This window comes from Python bivittatus, unplaced genomic scaffold (genome assembly GCF_059951505.1).
Source record: "Python bivittatus isolate LINGU-HERP-01145 unplaced genomic scaffold, Pbiv_v1 ctg000070_np1212, whole genome shotgun sequence".
NCBI classification, from domain to species: Eukaryota; Metazoa; Chordata; class Lepidosauria; order Squamata; family Pythonidae; genus Python; species Python bivittatus.
In genome coordinates, this window is record NW_028277034.1 from 7,776,916 (window position 1) to 7,802,158 (window position 25,243).

General features: G+C 37.7%; 1 protein-coding gene and 1 long non-coding RNA gene across 4 annotated transcripts; one reads left to right on the forward strand and one right to left on the reverse strand.

Moving 5' to 3' along the window:
• Nucleotides 1-6,577: 6,577 nt before the first annotated feature.
• CENPU (centromere protein U) lies at nt 6,578-24,530 on the forward strand. Of its 3 annotated transcripts, none has more exons than XM_088131759.1 (12): nt 6,578-6,717; nt 9,096-9,147; nt 9,768-9,885; nt 11,477-11,618; nt 13,281-13,353; nt 15,441-15,513; nt 15,731-15,830; nt 16,461-16,539; nt 17,337-17,384; nt 20,295-20,356; nt 21,365-21,515; nt 24,021-24,530. In XM_088131759.1, the coding sequence occupies exons 2-12, from the start codon at nt 9,103-9,105 to the stop codon at nt 24,141-24,143; spliced, it is 1,014 nt and encodes a 337-aa protein (XP_087987885.1). In that variant the 5' UTR covers nt 6,578-6,717; nt 9,096-9,102; the 3' UTR covers nt 24,144-24,530. The 3 variants fall into 3 exon arrangements, with proteins under 3 accessions (XP_087987885.1, XP_025018786.1, XP_087987888.1); XM_025163018.2 differs by lacking the exon at nt 6,578-6,717 and adding an exon at nt 8,029-8,290; XM_088131762.1 differs by lacking the exon at nt 6,578-6,717 and having other exon boundaries at nt 8,405-9,147.
• On the reverse strand, nt 16,566-20,282 carry LOC148216838 (uncharacterized). The gene is made up of 3 exons (XR_015794297.1): nt 19,803-20,282; nt 17,508-17,650; nt 16,566-17,129 (listed from the first exon to the last, which is right to left on the reverse strand). It is a non-coding gene; the product is annotated as an uncharacterized LOC148216838 (long non-coding RNA).
• Nucleotides 24,531-25,243: the final 713 nt, after the last annotated feature.

A 25,243-nucleotide genomic window follows, 5' to 3' on the forward strand; every position in this document is an offset into this window, starting at 1 on the left:
ATTCTTTTTGTGCGGACCTTTATGACTATTACGTGTCCCAGTTGGTACAGGAAGCAAGAGGAAGGCACATTGAGTAAACCATAGTTTCCCAGTCAGCTTTATCTTGCAGAAATAACTGACATATTAGCAAAATAGAATTTCCTAATCTTAACCAGCTTTCTCTGTCCTGGCACTGGACTATAGATCTATTGGGTTACAACTCTTGGTATTCCTAGTCAGTAACCACTATGACAGGGGGAATGGAAAGAGTTTTTATCTAAATATATCACAAGGGCTTAGGATTGGAGAAGGCTCTTCTTAATAGGTTTTTAGAAACTGGCAAACTTGGACTTGGAAAAAAGCAGTTCTGTGGGGAAAAATATTTAAGTGAGTTATAGCTTATTACTACAACAGAAGGGAATCAACTCTTTAGTGAAAGAGCTGTTTTCTCAAGCTAGCAGTTCTAAAGTGGGCAGAACAAGCTTGTTGCCTGTAGAAAATGTGAAGAGTTATGCCCAAAGGTATCTGTAGAGGGATTGGGGGCAGGGTCCATATGACAAACGCAGTGTTGTACTGACACTATACAGGTGAAACTCGAAAAATTAGAATATCGTGCAAATGTTCATTTATGTCAGTATGCAACTCAAAAGGTGAAACCAATATATGAATTAGACACATTACATGCAAAGCGAGATATGTCAAGCCTTACTTTGGTATAATTGTGATGATTATGGCGTACAGCTTATGAAAACCCCAAATTCACAATCTCAGAAAATTAGAATATTACATGACATCAATAACACAAGGATTGGAAATAGAACAATATCGGACCTCTGCAAAGTATAAGCATGCATATGTACTCAGTACTTGGTTTGGGCCCCTTTTGCAGCAATGACTGCCGCAATGCGGAGTGGCATGGATGCTATCAGCCTGTGACACTGCTGAAGTGTTATGGACGACCAGGATGCTTCAATAGCGGCCTTCAGCTCCGCTGCATTGTTCGGTCTCACGTCCCTCATCTTTCTCTTGGCAATGCCCCATAGATTCTCTATGGGGTTCAGGTCAGGGAAGTTTGCTGGCCAATCAAGCACAGTAATCCTGTGGTCATTGAACCAGGTTTTGGTACTTTTGGCAGTGTGGGCAGGTGCCAAGTCCTGCTGGAAAATGAAGTCAGCATCCCCATAAAGCTCGTCTGCGGAAGGAAGCATGAAGTGCTCCAAAATCTCCTGGTAGACAGCTGCATTGACCCTGGACTTAATGAAGCACAGTGGACCAACACCAGCAGATGACATGGCTCCCCAAATCAACACGGACTGTGGAAACCTCACACTGGACTTCAAGCATTGTGTATTGTGTGCCTCTCCATTCTTCCTCCAGACTCTGGGTCCTTGCTTCCCAAATGAGATGCATAAGTTGCTCTCATCAGAAAAGAGGACTTTGGACCACCCGGCAACAGACCAGTTCTCTTTTTCTGTAGCCCAGGTAAGACGCTTCTGACGTTCTTTGTTGTTCAGGAGCGGCTTGACAAGAGGAATACGACATTTGAAGCCCATATCCAGGATCCGTCTGTGTGTGGTGGCTCTTGATGCACTAACTCCAGCCTCAGTCCACTCCTTGTGAAAGTCCCCAACACTTTTGAATGGCCTTTTCCTGACAATCCTCTCCAGGCTGCGGTCATCCCTGCTGCTTGTGCACCTTTTTCTACCACACTTTTCCCTTCCACATAACCTTCTATTGATGTGCTTTGATACAGCACTTTGGGAACATCCAACTTCTTTTGCAAGTACCTTTTGGGGCTTTCCCTCCTTATGGAGGGTGTCAATGATGGTTTTCTGCACAACTGTCAGGTCAGCAGTCTTTCCCATGCTTGTGATTCCTACTGAACCAGCCTGAGAGACCATTTAAAGGCTCAGGAACCCTTTGCAGGTGTTATGGATTCATTAGCTGATTAGAGTGGGACACTTTGAGCCTAGAATATTGAACCTTTTCACACTATTCTAATTTTCTGAGATTGTGAATTTGGGGTTTTCATAAGCTGTATGCCATAATCATCACAATTATACCAAAGTAAGGCTTGACATATCTCGCTTTGCATGTAATGCATCTATCTCATATATCGGTTTCACCTTTTGAGTTGGCTTAGTGACATAAATGAACATTTGCACGATATTCTAATTTTTCGAGTTTCACTTGTACAAGCCCTACCTCTTTTGTAGGTGCATCACAGTCATACATACAAAAGGGACGGACACTGCAGTGTAATGCTGCTTTTGTCATTTTGATGTCTCATTTTAAACTGCTCTGTAATGTTCCAAGATCTTAACAGTATTTAGATAGTACTGTGCTCTAGATGTGGTATCTATAATTTTGGCTGATATAAATGATGTTCAGTGTTTAAAATTCAGTTCATTCAAAAGCCCTTAAGGCTAATAGAACAAGGTCTTTGTAATATGGAAAGCCAATTCAGCAAAGGATCAGCTAAACATTAATGCACACATGCATACATACATATATGTGTATATTTTTATTTGAATGATGGAGTGGGTGTCTTTTTTTAAGGGTGAGGTTAGACCGCCCTCCCTCTGTTCAATAAAGAGATGAGAGCAAAAGGAGATGCTCTACCCCAACAGCTCATTAAACAGTGCCATACTAATGAGGGTATGAATGTAATATCTTTACACCTCTGAAGCATTGCTGGGACTACAGATTCTCATGGTCTCATTCCCACCCTCTCCTATTTTGTAATTCAGCTGCCACACAAGTTTCTTCACTGCCTTTGAATAAAAATTGGCAAGAGACAGTACTGCACAATCCCTCCTTGGCCTAGCAACTCAGCTGTTTGTTGAAACATGGGCTTGGATTGGGAGAAAATTTAAACCACCCAACTTACTTAGACAGCTGTTACTCTTACTAAAGTTCACGACAGTGCTGTCAACTACATCTTAGATGATTTAGCTAGTGTATATTGTGAATCTCAGAGACAGTCCCTCAGCCACAGCCACCATAGGGACCTATTCTTATTTGATTACACCAGCGTTTCTCAACCTTGGGAACTTAAGATGTCTGGAGTTCATGCTGGCTGAGGAGTTCTGGGAGTTGAAGTCCACACATCTTAAAGTTCCCAAGGTCGAGAGACGCTGGATTACACCAATCATGCTAAACAGTTCTATCAAATATTTTGAATCCATACAAGGCTGATTGCACATAAACACACACCTACAGCAGTACAAGTTCCATTCCCCTTCCTAACCCCATTCCATGTTAACTAGGAACTAATGCCTCCATGTAAATATCAGCTTTACTGAATCAAGGTGGGGAACCTGGGGACCTTAAGATGTTTTGTATTTAATTTATTAAATATTTTAAAGGAGATATATAAACAAACAGGAAAATAAAGCAGGAAAAAGGAATAGAATTAAATGCGAATGAATGAATGAATGAACAAATAATTTAGAAATGTCATGGAGATTATACTTTCCCAATATATCATTAATTAGTCATGAGTAATTGAATATTTTATATCATTTTAAAAGACTAAAAATTGCTACTAAGCTCTAAGCAACGTGTGAATATCAACAACCACGATCAAAGCAGAATAAGTCACTGAGTGACATTATAATTACAGTGGTACCTCGGGTCACGAACTTAATTCGTTCCGGGACTCTGGTCGCGACCCGAATCAAATTTTCCCATAAGGTTCAATGTAAATACAGTTAATCCGTTCTGATCCCTACGAATTTGGTCGCCAACCAATTTTGGTTGCGACCTGAACCAAATTTTCCCATAAGGTTCAATGTAAATACGGTTAATCCGTTCTGAACCATATGTATTTTTTTTTAAACCACAAAAATATGAAACAGTACAGTACAGTACAGTATGAAGAGAGAGAACACTAATCTTGCTTGAGGTGACTTCTGACGTGGAGGACAGGAAGGGGGGTAGGGAGGCAGTTATTGTTTGGAGGGAGAGCCCCCCTCCCTACAGGAAGCCACGACCACGTGTCACAGCAGGGAAAATGGCCACGGGTCGTGTTCGTCACCCGATGCGGAGTTCGCGAACGGAAGCAAAATTTTGCGAACGGTGCTGTTGGTGACCTGAATTGTTCGTGAACAGAAGTGTTCGTGACCCGAGGTACCACTGTACAGTAAATTGTATTCATATTAGCAAAAGTCTGTTCTGATTTGGAAATCCTGTAAAATGGAAGTATAGACTTAGGCACTGAGAAACCCAACTTTTGGATGTATTATAGATGTTGATAATGTATAACTGCCAGCATCCATCATATTGGCTAGAGCTATTGGAAGCTGTGCTCAGGACTATGGTTCCCTATCTCTGTGCTAAGCAGTACGTGAATATGTAAGATAAAGAATGTGTAAGAGAATGGTGCATGTGACACACAGAGCTCCAGGCTAATTCCCTTGTGTAATTTTTTATACTGAAAGTGTTCCATACTTCACATTAATATAATCTCAAGATAAAATATCCACTTTTATGCAGCTAGGATCATGAGCTGTGCTGTTCCTTATTCAGATCTCACCTCAGCCAAGTTGTGTATGTAAGCCTGTAGGTTTTTGATACTTCTGCAACAGGAGAGTTTTAATCATTCTGCCATATGAGTGCTTTCATTCTTTTGAGGAAATAATAACTACTCACACTTCTTGAAAGTGGAATCTGTTATCTTGTGATTACAGCATTTTCAGCTGGGGCAGGGAATATTTTCTATGTAATAAAAGTTAAACAGTTATCCTAATAGAGACATGAATTCAAAGATAACATGGAGTACACCAAGTTTTACAGGAAAATACAGGCAGCAGAGCAGCAGAGATTGTTGTAAAAAAATATGCTGTCATTTCATTAATTAAAGGCAGTTTGAACCAAGAGAGGTTCCATAAATTGGCTTCTTTGTGAAGCACCTTTACATATGCATGCATTCACAACACTCCAAACTGATTCAGAGCACTGAATTCAGTGGGAAAGTAGTAAAGAAGATTGCTGGGAACAGAGACACCACTTCCCTCCCACTAATGTTAATGAAAATATTCCTGGATCATAGAGTTTTTCATTAATTGGGATACAGAACAATTAAGAGTCCTTTTCTTACAGAATTGTCCAGCAGAACAGCATTTCTGAACCTTGGCACCTTTCAGATGTGTGGACTCCCAACTGCGGCTGGGGAATTCTGGGAGTTGGAGTCCACACATCTGAAAGGTGCCAAGGTTAAGAAACACTGCAGTAGAATACATAAGTAGTAAAGGACTTTCTTCCTATAGCTTTCTGTACTGATCAAGTACATCCCCCAACTGCCCACTGACATTCAGGCTAAGTATTTTGTGTCTTTTAAAACTCTAATTTTTTTATCTGCATTGAACTGACTACAAATGCTGGAAAAACCTTATTGCCTTCTTATCAATCTTTAAATCAGACATGGTACAGTTAAGGCAACCTGAAAATGTAGACAGTTGTTTGGGAATGGTGTGTATCTATTCTTTGGGTATCTTCTCTATAATCCTTATTCATCATATACAGTAATACCTTGGTTCACGAACGCTTCTGTTCACAAACAATTCGGTTCACGAACAGCAGCATTTGCAAAATTTTGCTTCCGTTCGCAAACTCCGCATCGGGTGATGAACATGACCCGCGGCCATCTTCCCTGCTCTGACACATGGTCGTGGCTTCCTATAGGCGAGATCGCGGTCGCAGACAAACACTGGCTGTGAAGCTTTTTGGTGTGCTTTTTAGCATGGCTCCAAAGAAAGTGCAGAGCAAGCATGGTGGTAAAAAGAAAGTGCAGAGCAAGAATGGTAAGAATAAGGTTTTGAAGAAAATAACCATTGAATTGAAGAAGGAAATTGTAGAAAAGCATGAGTGTGGTATTCATGTGACTGATCTGGCCTCGAAGTACAAGATGGCAAAGTCGACAATCTCGACTATTTTGAAGAATAAAGATACCATCAAAGGAGCTGATGTGGCAAAAGGAGTAACGTTGTTAACCAAGCAGAGGACACAAGTGCTGGAAGAGGTGGAAAAACTTTTGTTAGTGTGGTTGAATGAGAAACAGCTGGCAGGTGATAGCGTTAGTGAAGCTATGATCTCTGAAAAAGCCAGGAAATTGCAGAGTGATTTACTGCAAAAAAAACCCTCTACAAGTGCAACAAGTGAAGAATTTAAAGCCAGTAGAGGCTGGTTTGATAAACTCTGCAAGAGAAGTGGCATCCACAGTGATTGGATGTCCATGTGCAAGAGTATTGGTCTGGATGTTGATGGTGCAGACATAGAGGAGCTTGTTGAGGACCATAAGGAGGAGCTGACCATGGAAGAACTTGCTGAACTCCAGAGTGAGCAGCAGAAGCTGCTTGTTGAGGAGCATTCCACTGAGGAAGAGGAAGACAGGGAGGAGGTTAGCAGTGATGTGATAAAATCCATTATGGAAAAATGGAATGAGTGCCAGGATTTCTTTGAGAAGCACCACCCAAACATAACTGTAACAAACAGAGTGTTGAATCTGATGAACAATAATGTGGTCTCTCATTTCCAGAGGGTTATGCAGCGCAGGAAAAAACAAGTGACATTAGACAGATTTTTCGCCAAAACTGAGCCTGCAGCTAAGAGACAAAGAAGAGAGGACACCCCTGAAGATTTCCCTGATGTCCTTTTGGAGGGGGACTCTCCCTCCAAACAATAACCGCCTCCCCACCTGCCTTCCTGTCCTCCACGCCAGAAGTTGCCTCAAGCAAGGTTAGTGTTCTCTCTCTTCATACTGTACTGTACTGTACTTTGTTTCATATTTTTGTGGTTTAAAAAAAATACATATGGTTCAGAATGGATTAACCTTATTTACATTGAACCTTATGGGGAAATTTGATTCGGTTCGCGACCAGAATCGTGGAACGAATTAACTTCGTGAACCGAGGTACCACTGTATCTACCACAGACAAAACAATTGACTGCAATAGGAAATGCAATACACTTGATAGGAAATACCTCTGCAAGTGGGAAGAGGTTGGTGAGAACATCCTGTAAAAAACTTGTACTGAATTATTACAATTGGCCTTTTTGTGTTTCATGTAACAACCTTCAGGGTAAGATACTTGAGCAATTTGTATTTGATCAGGTCCAGAATGTGTACCATCAAATCTCAATCAAGCCATGATTTAATTTTAAAGTTGCTGAATAATCCAAAGTGGCTGGGTTCACATATTGTGTTAGTTTATAAACCATGTTTTATAAATAAAATGTGTGGATTCACACAAAGCACAAACCAGAACCAAACAAATCATACATTATGATTTAGCAGGATGTTTAATCTAGTGAAAACAGAAGAATAGTTGGATTTTTTAAATGAGGTCCTGTAAATTTCTAAAGATAATTGCATGGAAAAGAGGAGAGAAATTAGGATCGCAAGTGGTTTTACTTTGGATAACAACAGATTTTCTTTTGTTAACTAATAATATAACAAAAATAAGGAATACTAGAAGAATTCAGATGTTCCAGTGTCTTTTCATTGCAGAGGTTGTCTAAAATTTGAAGTGAGGCACCATCAGGAGATACATTTTTGAATTAAACAGTTAAACAAAATCGTGGTGTATCTGTAATTGTTTGCGATGCATTTTTAGTTTTTTCTTGAACACGAAAAAAAAATGGTTACGCGGAAGAACTAGAGATTTCGACTGTTCTCATCCATGCTTCTCCTTGAATAACAAGTCTGCAAACCCACGTAGCAACTTCAGTATATTAGATCACAGATAAAAACATGCAAAAATTACAGCACCATTTCTTCACAACATCCGCATCGTACCTTGTAACTTGCATCTTGCAGCTTGTGCCTTTACATCCGTATTGTATCTTCCCTTTAGAGGGCGCTACTTCCTTTATCCACGCGGCTATGCATAGTAATAGGGTACTCTTCGAAAACACTTACCTCTAAGTCAGCGGACTAAACCACTCTTAAAGAGAATAGGGGGGTATCCCCTCAGGAAAAGGGTCCACTATTTACATTCTTTCGCTCCTCTCTGCGAACTGTCGAATTTAATGTAGAATAGCAGAGAAGTAAACTACAGGTAGCATAGCGAACGGGTTTGGTGATACTGAGCTCCATTCTTCCTCTCTCCCCTCTTTCGAGTACTCAATGGGACCTGCTGGCAGGGCGCTTTGAGTTTCGGCGCGGAAAGAAGTAGCTGGTAATCAGGAGAGCCTGCCCGCCTTTCCGCGGCCCGCCTCTCCCCTCCCCTCCCCGCGTTTATCTCCCAGTCCCACCCTCCCTCACGAGACGAGGCGCTTCGGAATCTTTGAAGGAGTGCGCGCGCGATAGGTGAACGAGGTGGGGGTGGGGGTGGGGGTGGGGGTGGGGGCGGGAGTGGGCAGCGCGGGCGCCTGTGAAGCCTTCCGACTGCGGCTCGGGATAAGGGGCTCATCAATAAAAATACTGTTTGGGGGTCTTTCCACCGCACAGTAGGAGGCAGTGGTACTTGGGGGATGGAGGCGAGGGGCTATGCCTGTTTTTTGGCTGCCTCTTCTGGGGTTCTTCCAGGAGCACTTGGTGGTAGGGAGGAAACTTGGTTCAGGCTTCTGGGGTGGTGCTTTCCTGCAATCACCTTCCTAAGTCCAGGGAAGAGAGTGGGGCAATTCAAACGAAAATCCCTTCTTTATTAACTGAGCCCTCTCTTTGAACTTTGGGGGAAATAACCTAGGTATTTGCAATCAGCTTCTGCATGCATAAATGTACAGGTAGAAAGCTGGTGGCTTGGGGGGTGCGCGCTCCGTCTGTTCCCTTTTGAAGGTGACGGGTGGGTGTAGATAAGAATCTGGCACCCTGAAGAATGGCGTGCAGCCATCAGTAGAATTACAGCTGAATTCAGACTCTTAGATTGACTTGTTCCAGGGACGTCTGAACACACCTACCTCAAAGCATCACGGGACTTTTGCCTGGCCAGGCTTGAATAAGCGGTTGCTTCCGACGTAGTCAAGTTAATTTGGGAATTTGGCTAGGTTGCTCTTTATTCCAAGGCTGGAATAAAGATTTTATAGTGATCGAGCTGGAGGATTCATGAATGTAAAGAAAGAGAAGAGGGGTGTATCCATTTAAGGTCATTTCCCTCTTTTGTTTGTTTCTCTAGTAAGAAGATGCCAAAGAGGAAAGCAAAAAAAGATTTCAAAAAGAAACTGGCAGTAAGTGGTGTTTTTTAAAAATGTGAATAGGCATTCAGCAGTTCTGTTAAGTTGTTTTTAATACATAACCTTGACTTGATCCAGGTATAGAGTTTATAGGAATTCTATAAAGTTTGTTTAATTTTTGAGCCATTTTACTTTTGCTATAGAAGTAACTGTGACTTTCTAACAGAAAATTAGGCCATCAATTTTTGTGACAGTTTGGAGTAGGGCTGTTCAGTGCTTTGCACTCAGTCTCCAGAAGGTGCTTTGGAGTGTGAACATGAATGCAATTGCATGTTTTTCTGGAATTATGCGGCAGCTGCAGACAGCGACTCCATGATTTCAGGAAAATCTATTTATATGCTCGAAAATATTTTCAGGTGCTATATGCACGGCTCTAGATGGTAGTACTACATATGGCCCCTGCTAATTTTTCTCTTTTTTTAATTTAATTTGTACTTATTACATATTTGTAATACCCCCATAAATATTTAACTTAATTTTCTCTTTATTGGCTTTCTGAAGAGTTTAGACAGCATGTAGTTATGTTTTATTAACATTTCTATGCTAAGCCAGTACTTCTATTTTTTAAACTTCAATAAATTTCAGTGTATTTTATATAACTGCTTCCCTTGCAGGGACATCAAGCCAAGCTGGATCCTCATGGTAAATTGCTTTCACCTGAGGAGCCAGATATCTCAAGTATTTTGAAAATTCCTGGAACTGGGCAAACAGAGGAAACTGATGACTTGTTTGGTTAGTTATTGTATTTTATATTTTTAAGATGTTCATACATAGTTATTAGGTTTGTCTGTTTCTGACTGGCAGATTGGGTAGCCACCTGCATTCTGAATTATTGTTTTTGCTGACTGATGTTGTGTTTTATATTTACTGTAAACGGCCGGGAATCATGCTGAGCTGGTAATATAAAAATACTTGTAATAAATATTTAATAAGATATTATTCCCAGCTGCAATTTGTAGATAGTAATTGTTCTGAGATGTTGTGTGTGGATTGGTGGAATACAGAATAAAAGATGTGATTGTCTTACATTTCCAATAAGCAAGTTAAATAAATATATACCTACATATGACAATGTTTAGTACATTTTTATAAATGTACTTGTTTAACTACGTATACAGAATGATCAAATATATTATAGATTCCTACCAAGATAACTTCAGCATCTGAATTAGTTTTAATGTTAGTGAGCAATTGAATAGTAAAAGAAATTGCAGTATTTTACAACAGAAGTTTAAATAATATACCCGAATGTGATATTAAAAATTAATATTGGCGAATTGCAAACTATATAATGAAACATTTCAGATTTTGCTCATTTGGAAGTGGGAACATTGGCCACACAGATTGCTATTTCTTGGTCATTGCTTTGCACATCTTCCAGTTGTTAAAACAACAAAAGCATCTCTCTCACTGGAGGCCTCTGAGTAGCCCCCAACTGTGTAAGTAGTGCTCTTCACAAGGCTAGAGGAGCTCCCGTCATCAAACAGGGGAGCATTGTTGGCTGTAATAGGCTGTAAACAGCTCAGTGTCTAGTCCAGTGTTTCTCAACCTTGGCAACTTGAAGATGTGTGGACTTCAACTCCCATGCTGGCTGGGGAATTCTGGGAGTTGAAGTCCACACATCTTCAAGTTGCCAAGGTTGAGAAACACTGGTCTAGCCTCTGGAATCCTTAAGTATAAATGTCAGACTCAGTAGCAGTTTCCTGAAGCCACTACCCTCCCTCTGCACCTCCACAGTCCCTGTTTTCCCAGGTAGAGACAGACATGGCATGTGTCACCTTTACCCACTGTAAGATGCTCATATTAGCAGTACCTGTTACTGATAAAGTTTTTCTTCGCTTTATTCCAGAAGCACAGACTCTTTGGGACAGTGTCCAACTTTTGCAGGAACTTGACATCATTACCATAAACATTTTGTTTCCTTAATTTGTCCTAATGCCTATTCTTAAATCCTGCCAACTGTGTCAGTTATATTACCCTGAGGGCTAAAAATTCTACTCTCCCTTTCACATAACCAGGCGTATTTACTCGCTTAATGTCTAGCTGACCACACTAGGTTTGAACTCCAGAATAATCAAGGTGGGATATCTGCCTTGCATGGTCATTTGTTCTGTGTGATTGCTTCAGAGAACTATAGTTACCAAGCACCTTTGTACAAGGCCTGTTGCATCTTGGTGTTTTTTTCACCCTTCCTAATATCTTCCTCTTGAGTGGCATTGCTGCATCCACTTTACATGGGAACTGTTGCTTTGAGATCTTCTGTTGTGAAAAATGTTGGTTCTTCTAAATTGTTACAGTTAATTAGTACTTTTTTTCCCCCTAGATCACCCTTTACATAGCACTGCTGTGTCTGTTTATGAAGAGGTGGAAGGGGCTGGGAATGGGAATGATCAATATTCAACACCGGATGAGTTTTCCAGCAGTTTGTCTGATTCAGAGCCCCCAAAGAAAAATACAACTAAAAGGTATTCCAGAAATAAGTTTGAGGACATTTTTTCTGTCTAATATTTTCTCTAGACTGATTTTCTAGTGTACATGAATTTATTAGTATGCCTTACTATATACTAGCCACGCTAACTTAAGCTAGCCACTAACCACTTATACAATTCCATTTTAATTCACTTAAGGTATGTCATGCAAATAGAGAAGGGATATTCTGCCCACATCCAATACTTCTTTCTAAAATTCCTGGTAAAGTATAAAGATCAGTTAACAGTGGCATTTTATGTTCTTTATTTTTGGTGCCTTTGAGTCAGTCTTGATTCCTGGTGCCTACATAGACAAGTCCATGCAGTTTTCTTAGCAACGTTTTCTCTTTTTATTCTTATCTATACAGGTAGTCCTTGACTTAAGACCATTTGTTTAACTACTGTTCAAAGTTACAACAGCGCTGAAAAAAGTGACTTGACCGGTCCTTGCACTTACGACCATCTCAGTGTCCCTGCAGTCACATGATCAAAATTCGGGCACTTGGCAACCGGCATGTATTTACAATGGTTGCAGTGTCCTAGGGTCACGTGATCGCCATTTGCAACCTTCCCAAGGAGCTTCTGACAAGCAAAGTCAATGGGGGAAACTGGGTTCTTTTAATGACCATGGTAATTCACTTAATGACTGAGGCAAAATTGTCATAAAATTGGGTGCAACTCACTTAATGACTGCATCACTTAGCAGCGGAAGTTCCAGTCCCAGCTGTGGTTGTAGGTCGAGGACTGCCTGTATATTCAAAATATATTGATTTTTCTTCGAGACATTTGTTAGAAGAATACCAAAAGTCATACTTTTGAGCATGATTATAAAATATCTTTAAATTACAGTTTTGAAGGAAATAAAATCTTGGATGATTTTTTGCTTGATCTTTTGTTCTTTCTCTGTGTCATCAGTACCAAATATTTAGCTCTTACTATATGTTCTAAAAGGTGGCACTTCTGGCCAACTTTCTCAGGATTTGGTTTTCTTACAAAAGTCAGAAGATGTTGGACCCTTTGTAAGATATTTGCATGCCAGCTTTTTGGAAAGCCTTGAAGACTTGGACTTGTTCCTGGGCATGAGGGTCAGATGGTTAGAGCCTATGAGGTGGTTGTTCTGATTGGTGTAGCCTTTTTTGAAAACCTGGGTTTTATTTTGTTTTTATGTTTATTTGTACATTTTTGTATGTTGTTATCTGCCCAGAGTTACTATGGTGAGATAGGCGGTCATATAAATTGATTAAATAAATATTTAAAAATATTCAACTGTATATGCTATAGATTTGAACTATATTCTGTCTGTCCATTTGGTTCTGCTATGTAATCCATCCCTTACCATTCATAATGCACTCCTATACTTGTTTGTTCATTATAACTAACTAAACTTAATCCCTGACAAATGCACATTTGTGACCATGCTTTCTTTTTATAGTATGACATACGTACCCCTGAATTACCATACTTTATCACTACTATGTTGCTTACTCCTTGTTTTTCTTACTGTAAATCTTTATCTGGCAATAGCATATGGAACTCTTTGGGCCATCGTGAAATTATATAGTCAATATAATACTGCCAAAAAGAAGATGCTAGCAGGTTTCCATTCTAGTGTTTAAAGTTCCATGATAAAATATACTGTAGCTTTTTTACATTTTCTAGAAAAAGTCACCACACCTTGAAAACAATAGTGAGAACTGAAGATTCAGAAGAGGAATCTTCAGTAAAGAACAAGGTATGTAAAAGATTTACCTAATACCTTTTCCATTTTATTGGCAGTAAAATATAATCTATTATAGACAGATGTTTTAAAACATATAATAGTTTACATCTATTTCAGTGGTATATTGCTATAACTGGATAATATTTAAAATTCCATGACTCAAAACTACAAGCAAAACCAATTTAACTCTTTTCCAGTTGAAATTTCAGGCCAGCAGAGTTCACAATGGTCTTACTGTTCCTACTTGACACGTAGTTTAAAGCCATGTGAGATTCTTATAATTTCTTATTTTAGTACTGTTTCTCTTAAACGTATTCATCCCGGACTAGCAAATGCCATACTTGTAAACCTCCTTTTGTATGCTCAAAAATCTGGTACAGGCCCTGCAGTGAAATATTAGGTATAATGACAATTGTTGACAGTATATCTCAACAGTATATATGCAGTATTATGCAGTATTATGTACCATTTCCTTGTAATCACGTGTTACAGCCTATTTTTGTTTCTAGTGTTCATTTGTCCTGATAGTGCTAATCTGCATGGTTTCCAGCATCCATGAATGTTAAAATTACTTTTAGTGAGCTGATAGCCTTAGGTTTTTAATTACAAATCTAAATACTTCCAGCCCCTGTTATAGCTCTGTCATTCTAGTGTCTTTTGCAGTGTTTCTCAACCTTGGCAGCTTGAAGATGTGTGGACTTCAACTCCCAGAATTCCCTAGCCAGCATGGCTATGTGGGGAATTCTGCGAGTTGAAGTCCACACATCTTAAAGTTGCCAAGGTTGAGAAACATTGTCTGTTGTATAGGTTACCTATGTCCAATGTGCTCAATAGAGACAGCTACTTAAAGAAGTTCAATTGTAATTATAATAAATTGCAAAAGATGATGACATGTGGTTGCTGTTATATCATCCATTTCTTATTCTGCATGATTTTCTGCATATTATGTACAGATTTCATAACATGTAGAGTTTTTCTTATATTAGTAGAAATTGATTGCATTAGTGAATATATAATAAAAGACTAAAACATTTGCTTGATAGTTTCCAATAGAGGTCAACAGAATTTGCATACATTGCAGAGAACTTCAAATTGTGTGGTCATTAAGAAATAATTAATCAGAATGTAAGATATCAAATTAAATGGTAGATTTTAAAAGAATTTGAATGTTAAGATTAAGAATTATATTTTAATTACCATTAATTGAAAAACAAATGTACTTTAGTTTTCCAGCATGCTTTTTTTTTTTAAGTAATCTGGCGGCTGATAGCAAACACTGAGTTTGCTAAATGTCTTGTGTTGCATTACTTTATATGTCCTGGAAAAATAATAAGTCTGTGCTAGCAGGTAACTGGTGTGGGAAATCACATTGGATAAAAAAATTAACAAAACAGCAAAGATTCTTGAAGAATCCTTTAATTAAAATTATTTTTTCATATCTGTTTATCATTTTAATTATTTCAGCATAGTAATTCCTAATAATTACCTTTATCTATGCAAATAACTTTTTAGATAGAAATATTCAATATGGATGTTCAAAATTTTGTATTACTCAAAATTACAAATGTATGAATATGTACACCTAAGTTATTGTTGGTGCTGTTTCTGTTTACTTTTGTACTTTCTAGGGGAGGCCTTGGGTATTTGATTTAATGTTTTGTTGATCACTGTATCTTTAAATGTTTTTTGTACAAAAATAATCTTTACTGTGTCCCATATATATCAGTTATAAGACTCTTCATTATGAAAATGATGCAATCAGCACATACCTCTGGCTGATTATTAAAAGACTACATTATTATTAAAAAGAGGCCACTAGTTGCAGGAAGATGTATTTTTTTCAAATTATTTTTGCTGTAGTGCAGCTATAGAGTATCTATTTAAAGTTAATGGGATGTTGTTGCAAAAAAGCATATAAATGTCTCTGGCACTATATTCCTTGTATTTCCTATAGGCGTTATGAGAATTAACTTGAAATTTAAACAGTGTATATCTAGACAATGTTTGTAGTTTGACAAAGTTTGAGAAAGGCTGATCCTGTCAAATTAGATAATGTAATTTTCTAACAACTAATGTGTTTCTCAACTTTGACCTAATAGATACCCAAGAAAAAGGCTCAATCCTATGTAAATAAGAATGATGTTTTACCAGAAAGGGAGACAGACTGTCAAGGTAAGTTGTTTTTCCACTCTCCATAGCTCTAGGCTATAATTTTTCAGTTCTATATAGTACCAGGATACCTGCTAATCTTGATTTTATAGTAACTGAGTGAAACGGTAGGTCTTAGCATTTCATATGCACCAATTTAAATTGCACATCTTTGGGAAGCATGGATAGGTTTGGACCCATAATAACCAAATCCATTAATATTGTTTTGTGTTTCATTTAGTTTCAAAAAAAGTTTCAAAACAGCCAAAAAAGGGTACCAGATGTGCTACCAAACAAGAAGTTGTTTTGAATGAGCTTGAGAAGATAATAGCAGAATACAGGTAAGCATCTTTTCTTATAACTGAGAATTTCCTTATGACTGAAAACTCCGCTGTGATGTTAAATGTAACGTGTAATTCAATCTGCTTTTTCGCTTTTATAAATTGGAATCAGTGCAGTTGTGCTGCTTAGAGATGTTGTAAAAACATAATAAAAGAATTACATTGTTTTTGAATAATTGCCTTTTTTCTGAAAAATTATGTGCCATAGCAAATTGTTGTATTTAAGATACCATCATCATCATCTGAATGCTCAGCAGGTTTAGGCCTCATTACCTCTTGGATAGGCTACCTCCAGAGAATATCAGGGCTGCATGCAACCTGGAAATCGGGGTGGGGGGAAATCCCAGAAAACAGCAGTAGTTGCATGATATCAGAATTATTGTAGGAATCATGCTGACTAGCAGCAAAAGTACAAACCTAAGAATGATAATTGAAAACTTTTCAGCATTGGAAGTTATAGTAACATTTTTTAATAGGAAAATTTTGGGTCCTTGGCGTTACTATCTAACTACTGACCATTAGTAGGATAAAATTCAGTGGCTAAAAATTGCACTTCTTAATGTACAAATTAGTTAATGTGTTCATTTAAGCATAAATTTGTTTTATCATGAAATGTATGTATTGTTTCAGACAAGAAGTAAAGTTGGAGGAGTATAGAAAAGTTATTGATACATTTCATACCAGGTTCAAGGATCAACTCACCTACACTGTACGTACAGGTATTGATTGACAGAAATTCTGCATTTTGGAAATGTTGCGGGGGGGGGAATTTAAGAAGAACCACTAAAATTATCTACTGCTTAGTGGAAAAGGAATGCTAATTAAATGCATCTGACTGGGGGAGCAGATAGAATGCTATGAAATATTATACATCTGGGGGAGATGGGCAGCATATACATTTAATAAATAAATAAAGTATAGTACAGTACATCAGGGCAGTGGTGACTGGAACAGTCCACGCTATAACACTGTTGCAGAACCTACATGCAGGTTAGAATAATTAATAAATTGAAAATAAATGTGTTGCAATTTGTATTGGAAGCAAGGTTTAGACAAACCTCTATAGCAAGCACTGGAAAATAAATGTATTGTAAATTAATCTAACCCTTGATTACAAATCCAGAGATTTGGAAAGCATCCAGGAAGGAGAAAAACTAGACAATGAAAAAATTCAGTTGCAGCATTTTCTTTTTATTATGTGTAACAATTCTCTTTGAATTACCCATACTGACTTCTTTTCCTATGCATTACCTTCATCCAGGTCCTATGATTGGATTTTCATTCCAATTTAGGTAGAATCTAAGAAAAGATAAAAATAGATATGTGGAAAGCCAACAACATTTAAAATGCGGGCAGATTTCTTGGAATTAAATAAGCCTCTTAGACTCTGATTATTAGGAAATGTGAATTTTACTAATTCTGATCTCATAATCTCATGTATTTATTGTAATTTATTATTTACCAAGAAGTTATGCCATATCATTAATGTGTGAATTTTTTAATTAGACTGCAGATGCCGAGAAACTGAAAAATATGAAGTTGAAACAAATAAAGGTAAACTGGCCTGTGTATCTTCTTTTAAACTGTATAGATTTTCTCCCAGTCCTATAGTCAATATAAGTATTTGATTAGGACATTTCATTAAATTGTAGCTAAAGATCAGTACCAAAATCTTACCTTTTACAAGGTACGGAATAAGGTAAGGCTCTTTCCATTATGATCAAGTTCTTATTGATGGGGAGAATTCTCTATCATGTCACCTTTAATCTCCCAGAGGTGCTTTGGATGGAAATGAAAGTTTCAGTCTTGCTGTTCCCCTCCTGAGTAAAATATAATATACTGTCATGGGGGGGGGAGCTATCAAACAGCAAGTTAAAAGCATTATTAGAACCCAATATATTTAACTACTATCCATAATTACACTTGTGTTCTCCGTTTCTTTCAGTGACATTCTGCAGCAACAGCAGAAAGTAGGCATGCAGTTTATGTCAGAAGAAGCAGTTTAATACGTGTAATGCTTGAGTCTGTTTCCAAACCCAGATACTTTCACTCCATAATGAGAGCGCTTTCTTCCTTGTAGGAACAGTTTGTTCATCCTGCAATTTACTGTATTTTTCCGACTATAAGATGATACTTTTTTCTAAAATCCTTACCCTAAAAATTGAAGGGCGTCTTATTCAAGGAAGTCAGCCGAGAATTGCACGGTTGCAAAACTGCCCATACTTTGTTTCTGCAGAGAGGCTTCCTCCTATTGCTAGCCTCCAGTCACAAGTGAAATAGCTTGTCTCCCAAACAGACTTCCTCCAATCACGAGCCTGATGTAACTGATGTCAGCTGATGCTGAACAAACCAATTAGAAGAAGGCTGTTTGCAGAGACAAGCTATCGGCAGTTTCACTCATGCTTGAATGTAATTAGTTATGCAAAAGAGCCTGGAAGCAGAGCTGCAGAGAGACGGTTTGGACCTCCTCCCACCGAGGAGGTCAAAACATCAGGTCAATGTTAACTAATTACTAAATAAAAATGTGTTCTGCAGTATCTTTAAAATATTGATTTCTTAATTTTGGGTTGGAAAAGTGGGGGTCGTCTTGTACATGGGGGCGTCTTATTGTCGGAAAAATATGGTAAATGTCCAAGTGTAATACAGTGGTACCTCTAGTTATGAACTTAATCCGTTCTGTGATTCTGATTGCAACTTGAGTTGGTTGCAACTCGAGGTAAATTTTCCCATAAGGTTCAATGTAAATACGGTTAATCCGTTCCACCCTCCGAATTTGGTCGCACCACGAGGCAAATTTCCCCATAAGGTTCAATGTAAATATGTCTAATCTGCCCCCCGAATTTGGTCGCACCCCGAGGTAAATTTCCCCCATAAGGTTCAATGTAAATACGGCTAAACAGTTCTGAAACATATGCATTTTATTTTTAAACCTCAAAAACCTTCCAAACGTCACAAACACCTTCCAAACGCCACAAAACACACCACAAGCCTCACCGAACGTCTCCTTGCTACCGCGATCTCGCCCACAGGAAGCCGCGACCACGTGGCAGCACGGAAAATGGCCGCGGATCCGGTTCGTAAGTAGAGGCAGAGTTCGCAAGTAGAGGTAAATTTTTGGGGCTGGAGCTGGTCGTATCTTGAAAAATTCGTAAGGAGGGGCGTTCATAACTAGAGGTACCACTGTATTTGTTATTTTATGGGTAAAAGTATGTGGAATTGGAATATTGATGGGGGTTTTTTGTTTGATTTTTTTAAAAAAACTATTTTTTAACAAAACAATCTTTAATCTTAAAGAAAAAAAGAAAATTAAAAAATTAAAAGTACAAACTAAAGTATAAACTAAGAAGAAGAAAAGGAAAAAATCTATCTTATATTTTATACTTATCAATAGTCACTGGTTTAACAATGAATTCACTACTATAATATGAACAATACAAGAGATATCACAGAATCTCTTCCATAGTAATATATATTGTTGCATCCTTTGATTAGTTGAGAATACTGCCTTTTCCAAAACAGATAATCACACATTTACAACAATCAGTCCTTGACCTCTGAAATAATATAACTCTTGCAATTTCTTAATATAATTCTTTTTGCCACCCTCCAGGTATTTTGTTTTGTTTTATTTTTGAGAATCCATTTAATATTCTCTGCTAGCAGTCCTGTTCTTTGATAGCACTGTCTAAAAAACTAGCTTTTAGTGGACAATATTTAAAGAAATAGGAAATACCAATATGAAATTCCTTCAATTCAAATTATTCTAGAACAGAATATGTTCTCTCCTTTACACAAGACAATGAAGTTGACAAACACAATTTGAAGGTTTCATGCACACTATATTGCTCAGTTCTATATGTGTATATTTACATGTTCTAAAATTAAGTTGACTCCAGAAAGAGATTTTTCCCACCCAGTGGCCACATCTAGGTTTTGAAATACCCTGCCTATGGAAAATCACTTAGCACTTACCAGTAGTCATTCTCAGCTTCAGTGTGAACATTTTGAGGAATGCCTTTCACTGTTAGTGATTTGAGTGAACAAAGTTGATGGATTTTACTGCTGTTCTTTCTGGCGTTGCCTTTGTATTCTCTGTTAAGCATAACGTAGTACATTTTTATTTTATTTAGAACTGTGTATTTCATTTTTCTTTGTTAATTAGAAAGACAGGATATAAATATTTTAAATAAATAATCTCATTATCTCCCATTACTTAGCAGTTAAATTATAGCTCTGTGAAATATTCAGGGGTAAGGCCACCTGCAGCTGATTAAGATGATTGAGGAAGAGTATTGAAGAAATTACTTTCCAAATAGTTTTTGTTTCTTCATAAGATTTTAATTTTGATTAAATTTTATAATAAATCTGTATTTTAAAGTAGTAATGACAGTGATGATATGCAGTATTAAAAGGTATAACTATTAAGGATTTTCATACTTAAACATTTGTTTTCTGGCATTACAGATGGTCAGAATGACAAATAAGAAAAGACAACGTTTGATAGAAATTAAAGAAGACCTACGTAGGTATGTTGTGGGTAACCTTGCAATTAAGTTTTTGATTCAATTATCACTGAATCCTAAAATCCCATTTTATACCAATCCAGTGATAGGCTTATTTTTCCTTACCCTAGCAAGGATTTCAGCACTAAACTTTTGATCAAAATATTGACCTAAAGCTCCAGCTGACTTTGGTATTTATCTCAGATGTCCCATAGCAACTATGCCACATGAAATCATGTTCCAGATATGATCTGAAAGCTGTAGCTGCAGATTTATGAACATGGTAAAGATTTTTTCAAAACTAAAAGAGGAGCGTTAATTAAATTCCAGATGCTTCCTCCAGATAGGTTTCAAACAGTATAATCAGCTTCTCTCATCTGGCAAGATTCATTCCTTTCTGTTGCAATATTATTTCTAGATTTATTTCCATTATTTTGCAAGTATGAAAACATTGACAATATTCATGTAAGAAAATACTGGTTTGCCTTATTAACCTGCTTTTTGAAATAGGTAACTGGTTGGCATCTATGGACCTCCTATTAGGTCTATGCAGCATTTTTCCTGTTGACTTTAGAAATCAGATTGATCCCTTCTCCCCTTGTGACCACAATTCCACAGCCAGCAGAATTCCAAAGCCAGAATTCTGGGAGTTAAAGTCCACACATCTTGAAATTGCCAAGATTGAGAAACACTGACTTAGATTATCACTTGAATGATAATCATCATAACCTTCCTAAATGCATATAAAAGTAAAACAAGCTTGTGCTGCGAACAATTGCGCTACCTGGGATTTTGACTGGATGAAAGACAAAACTGAAGAGACATGAACAATTAAACCTTACATTGGTGCAATGGCAGTTCACATATCTCCTTTATTTTCATCAGGGCTGAACCAAATTCAGATTACCCTCTTGCTCTGTGATAGCGTAGATTATAACTCTTGCTCCTGTAGATTCAGTTATGTAAACAGTCTTCTGTGGAATAAAAGGAAAACTTACCAAAACATGATGCTCAGACATTTATTTTTGCTAGAACTGAACCAGAACTGATGAAGCTAAAGAAAGAATACAGCAAACTAAAAGAAAAAATATCCTGTCTCAGGAATGCAGTTCAGTTTATCAAAGACTTAAAGAGTCTTCAGCAAATGGATGATGAAAGGGAAAACCCGCAAGAAAAACTAGTAGTAAGTACCTATTTAATGGCTTAACACTCTGTAGCTGTTAATTGCTCTTTAATCAGGTTATTGCAATTAAAAAGAAGTTACATTTTAGATTGTGATTTTGTTCCAGAAATGCTTAGAAGAATCACAGCTGTAGCTACCACTTCTTATCCTTCAAATACTAATCTCTGCATGTTTGAGATAACGCAAATAACATAATTGTTCGGTTGCTAGGAGATGCAGTTATATTTTTCCCAGGTATTTTGGATGTACTGCAACATAGAAACCTATTTGAGTGAAGAAAGATGATAGACAAATACCACATTTCTCCTTCCCTGGCCTCATGCATATAACATAGCCCAATCTTCAGGTATCTTTTTAAGTACAGGTAGTCCTCAGCTTACATCCATTCATTTAGTGACCATTCAAAGTTACAGCGGCGCTGAAAAAATGGACTTATGACCAGTCCTCAAAGTTCTGGCCATCATAGTGTCCCTTAGGTGTCCAGTTCATAATTACGCCATTACAGCAAGCCACATCACATGATCGCCATTTGCGACCCTCCTTGCCAGCTTCCCATAAGCAAAGTCAATGGGGAAGCTGGCAGAGAAGGTTGTAAGTCACCTTAGTAAGTTGCTCCCACCACTTTTTCTCCCTAAGACGAGGGATCTCATACTCTGTAGCACCCCCCCACTTGCACTCTGTAGCATACACCTGCCCGCATCTCCTGTGGCATCCACCAATCCTGCAGCCCCCACCAACTCACCTGGGCTCCCTAGCACCAACCTGTAGCAATCCCCCATTGCACCCACACACCCTCTTGTGCTCCTTACCTGGGACTCCCACCTCTTCCTGCTTAACAACCCGCGCGTCCTGGGGTTACAATGGCTGCCAGGATTTCCGTCACTAAGCAATGCAGTCAAGTGACGTCGCACTTTATGACCACACCGCTTAGTGACTGCAGTCCTGGTCCCAATTGCCATCATAACCCGAAAACCACCTGTATCTGAAAAATGGCCTCTTCGAATGTAGGTGGGTGCACATTTCAGTATTCGGTATTGAAATGTATATGCTGCTTTATAAAATCCATGCAGAATTATTCTCAAAGCAACATTTATTTTCATATAATCACCTGTTATATATAATAATACGGCTGACAGTATCCTTATCGGAATATATAGCAGTTGGTATACCCACATTTGTTGTGGAAAAGCAAGTGGCATATTGATGATTTTTGTGATTAGCTTTTAAGCTTTATTGGTCTGCTGAATAAATTGAACATTCTTCATCTCATTTCATTTCAGTAAAATAATGCTTTCATAGATGAAGTGTAGTAACTCATTATTTCTGATGTGTAAATCTCATTTTATGTTAGTTCAAGATTCCTTAAAAATGGTGGCTGAGGAATTACTTTAAACACTCTGAACAGCTACTTAACTTAGCCAGAAACCCCAGCTTAGGCAAATAGGGGTGAGTTATACAGACATGCGGAATGTTGATATATCCAACAACATGTACAAGTATAAACAAGGCAGATAATTTTTATTAAAACTATATTAATAAAGTGTTAAGCTCTGTGCAGGACAATACTTATATTCTCTTGAAACTAAAGACACGCAGACAACAAGCCTTGTAATGGCTCCAGAGTTTCCAGACTCAAGGATACTTGGATACTGAATTAAAAAATAAATAAAAACATTATTATTATCTGAATAAAATATAGTCTTGTGATTTTGGTAAGGCTTGCCCTTCCAGACATGCAGAGACTGGAAAAAATAACATGTCATAGATGGTCCACAAGCACAATCAGGATATGAGCCTTCACCACAAAAATCACATGGACGTTAATCATCAGTCCATATATCTTGACAATTACACGTTCACAGAAAATGGAAATGTGTGTGTGTGCGCCTTCAAGTCAATCTTGACTTGTGGCAACTGCCTGGACAAGTCCATGCAGTTTTCTTAGCAACATTTTTGGAAGTGGTTTGCCATTGCCTCCTTCCTAGGGCTGAGTGTGTGTGACTGGCTCAAGATCACCCAGCTGGCTTTGTGCCTAAAGTGGGACTAAAACTCACGGTCTCCCAGTTTCTAGCTTGGTGCCTTAATCACTAGACCAAACTAGTGGTTGGTGCCTTAATCACTAGACTCTTTAAATCCAGATCCAAATGTCCCCAAAGGAACAGAGGAGATAGATAATGCAAACTACAGAGAATGAAAATAGGAGAGTAAAAGGCAGAGAACAAGGAAGAAATGACCACTAAGGAGAATAGGACCAGAGGCCTAGAAGGACCTAATAGAATTGATGGCATTGAGGTGGTAGAAAGAGCATATGCAAAGAAGGATTGTAGAGCTCATTGCAAGAGTTTGACTTGCAATGGGAAGGGCTAAAGGCAAGGCAAAGTGAATGTAGTCATGCTCTTCAGAAAGCAAGTAATAAATTAGGCCCTAACACTAGGGATTTCTAACATAGGGTTAATATTTTACAAATTTTTAAACTATGCCTTGTTCTTTTCTTCTACTCCATAGTATGGTATTTCCAGCCTTCCTGCACTTCTGATGGATTCACGAAGAATTTTAAGAGCAGAAAATCACTTTCAAAATATCAATACAAAATTACAGGGAAGTTTGGGATTGCAAGAAAACAACTAGGTATTCATAATACAAATTACATTCTATATTACCAGATGTAAGTGTATTGAAATATAAAGTAGAAGCTGAAATTGGAAAATTGGAAATAGTTGTTGTTTTTTCAGGGACCTAAACTTCATAAATTCCTTTTGGTGTTTTATTGGTATATTTAGATATGACTAACTTAACAATAAAAATCTTTTGTTTGGCAAAAAAGAAATAATGAGGCAATAAAACAGATCACTGAATCAGAAATACAGTATTTTAGTTGGTTTACTTTGTGTGTGAAAGAAAGTAACCTTTGACCTATTCTTTCATGAAAGAAGATTGGCGGGGAATCTCTCCAGCAGAGAAATAATCTTGCTATCGTTTAGTTACTTGCAGAAAGGTTTCATCTGGCAAGGCACATGTAGCTGCATGTTGAGTACGTATCCTGCTTTCCAAGAAAGAAGAAATAAGTTGGCTTCAAAGAAAAAAAACTATCTCAGAAAGCAGGCTACTAGTTGCCGGTTCTAAATATATCACATTACTATTTACATATTTGCATTACCATTTACATAGCACATTACACTTTCTGAAAAAAAATATTTTTATTACAAGTTATTACAAAAATAAAAAGTAATGATGTATACTTTAGTTAAACATTTATTGAAGGCCTTCATATGAAGAAGAAAGGTGAAGCAAAAATGATAGGACAGGATTTTCTGAATTGTCTTTGTAAATGTTTATCTTACCACTTTAAAATTGTGTGAATAATATATCAAACTAGTACATTCTACTTTCGTTCTGGTGAGAGAAACCTTATTTAAAGTGATGAATATTTTAGTATTTTATTGTACAAAACTATTTTTAGAATTAAAAAGGATGCTATTTTTATAACTGGCTTCTGTCAATTCAATAAAATCCTTATTTGTGAAACCGTAAAATTTACTTTTCTAACATCTAGTTGCTTCTGAACTCTAGTTGTCTTCATTCTTCATCAACCATAGTAAACATACAAAATTTATCTTACAGGTAATACTGCAGTGGTTTTAGGAAAATATTGAGTTAATTTTTTTGAGTGGGTTTTCAGTACTGCCAAATGTATCTGGCTGATGAGATATTTAATTCATCCACAAGAT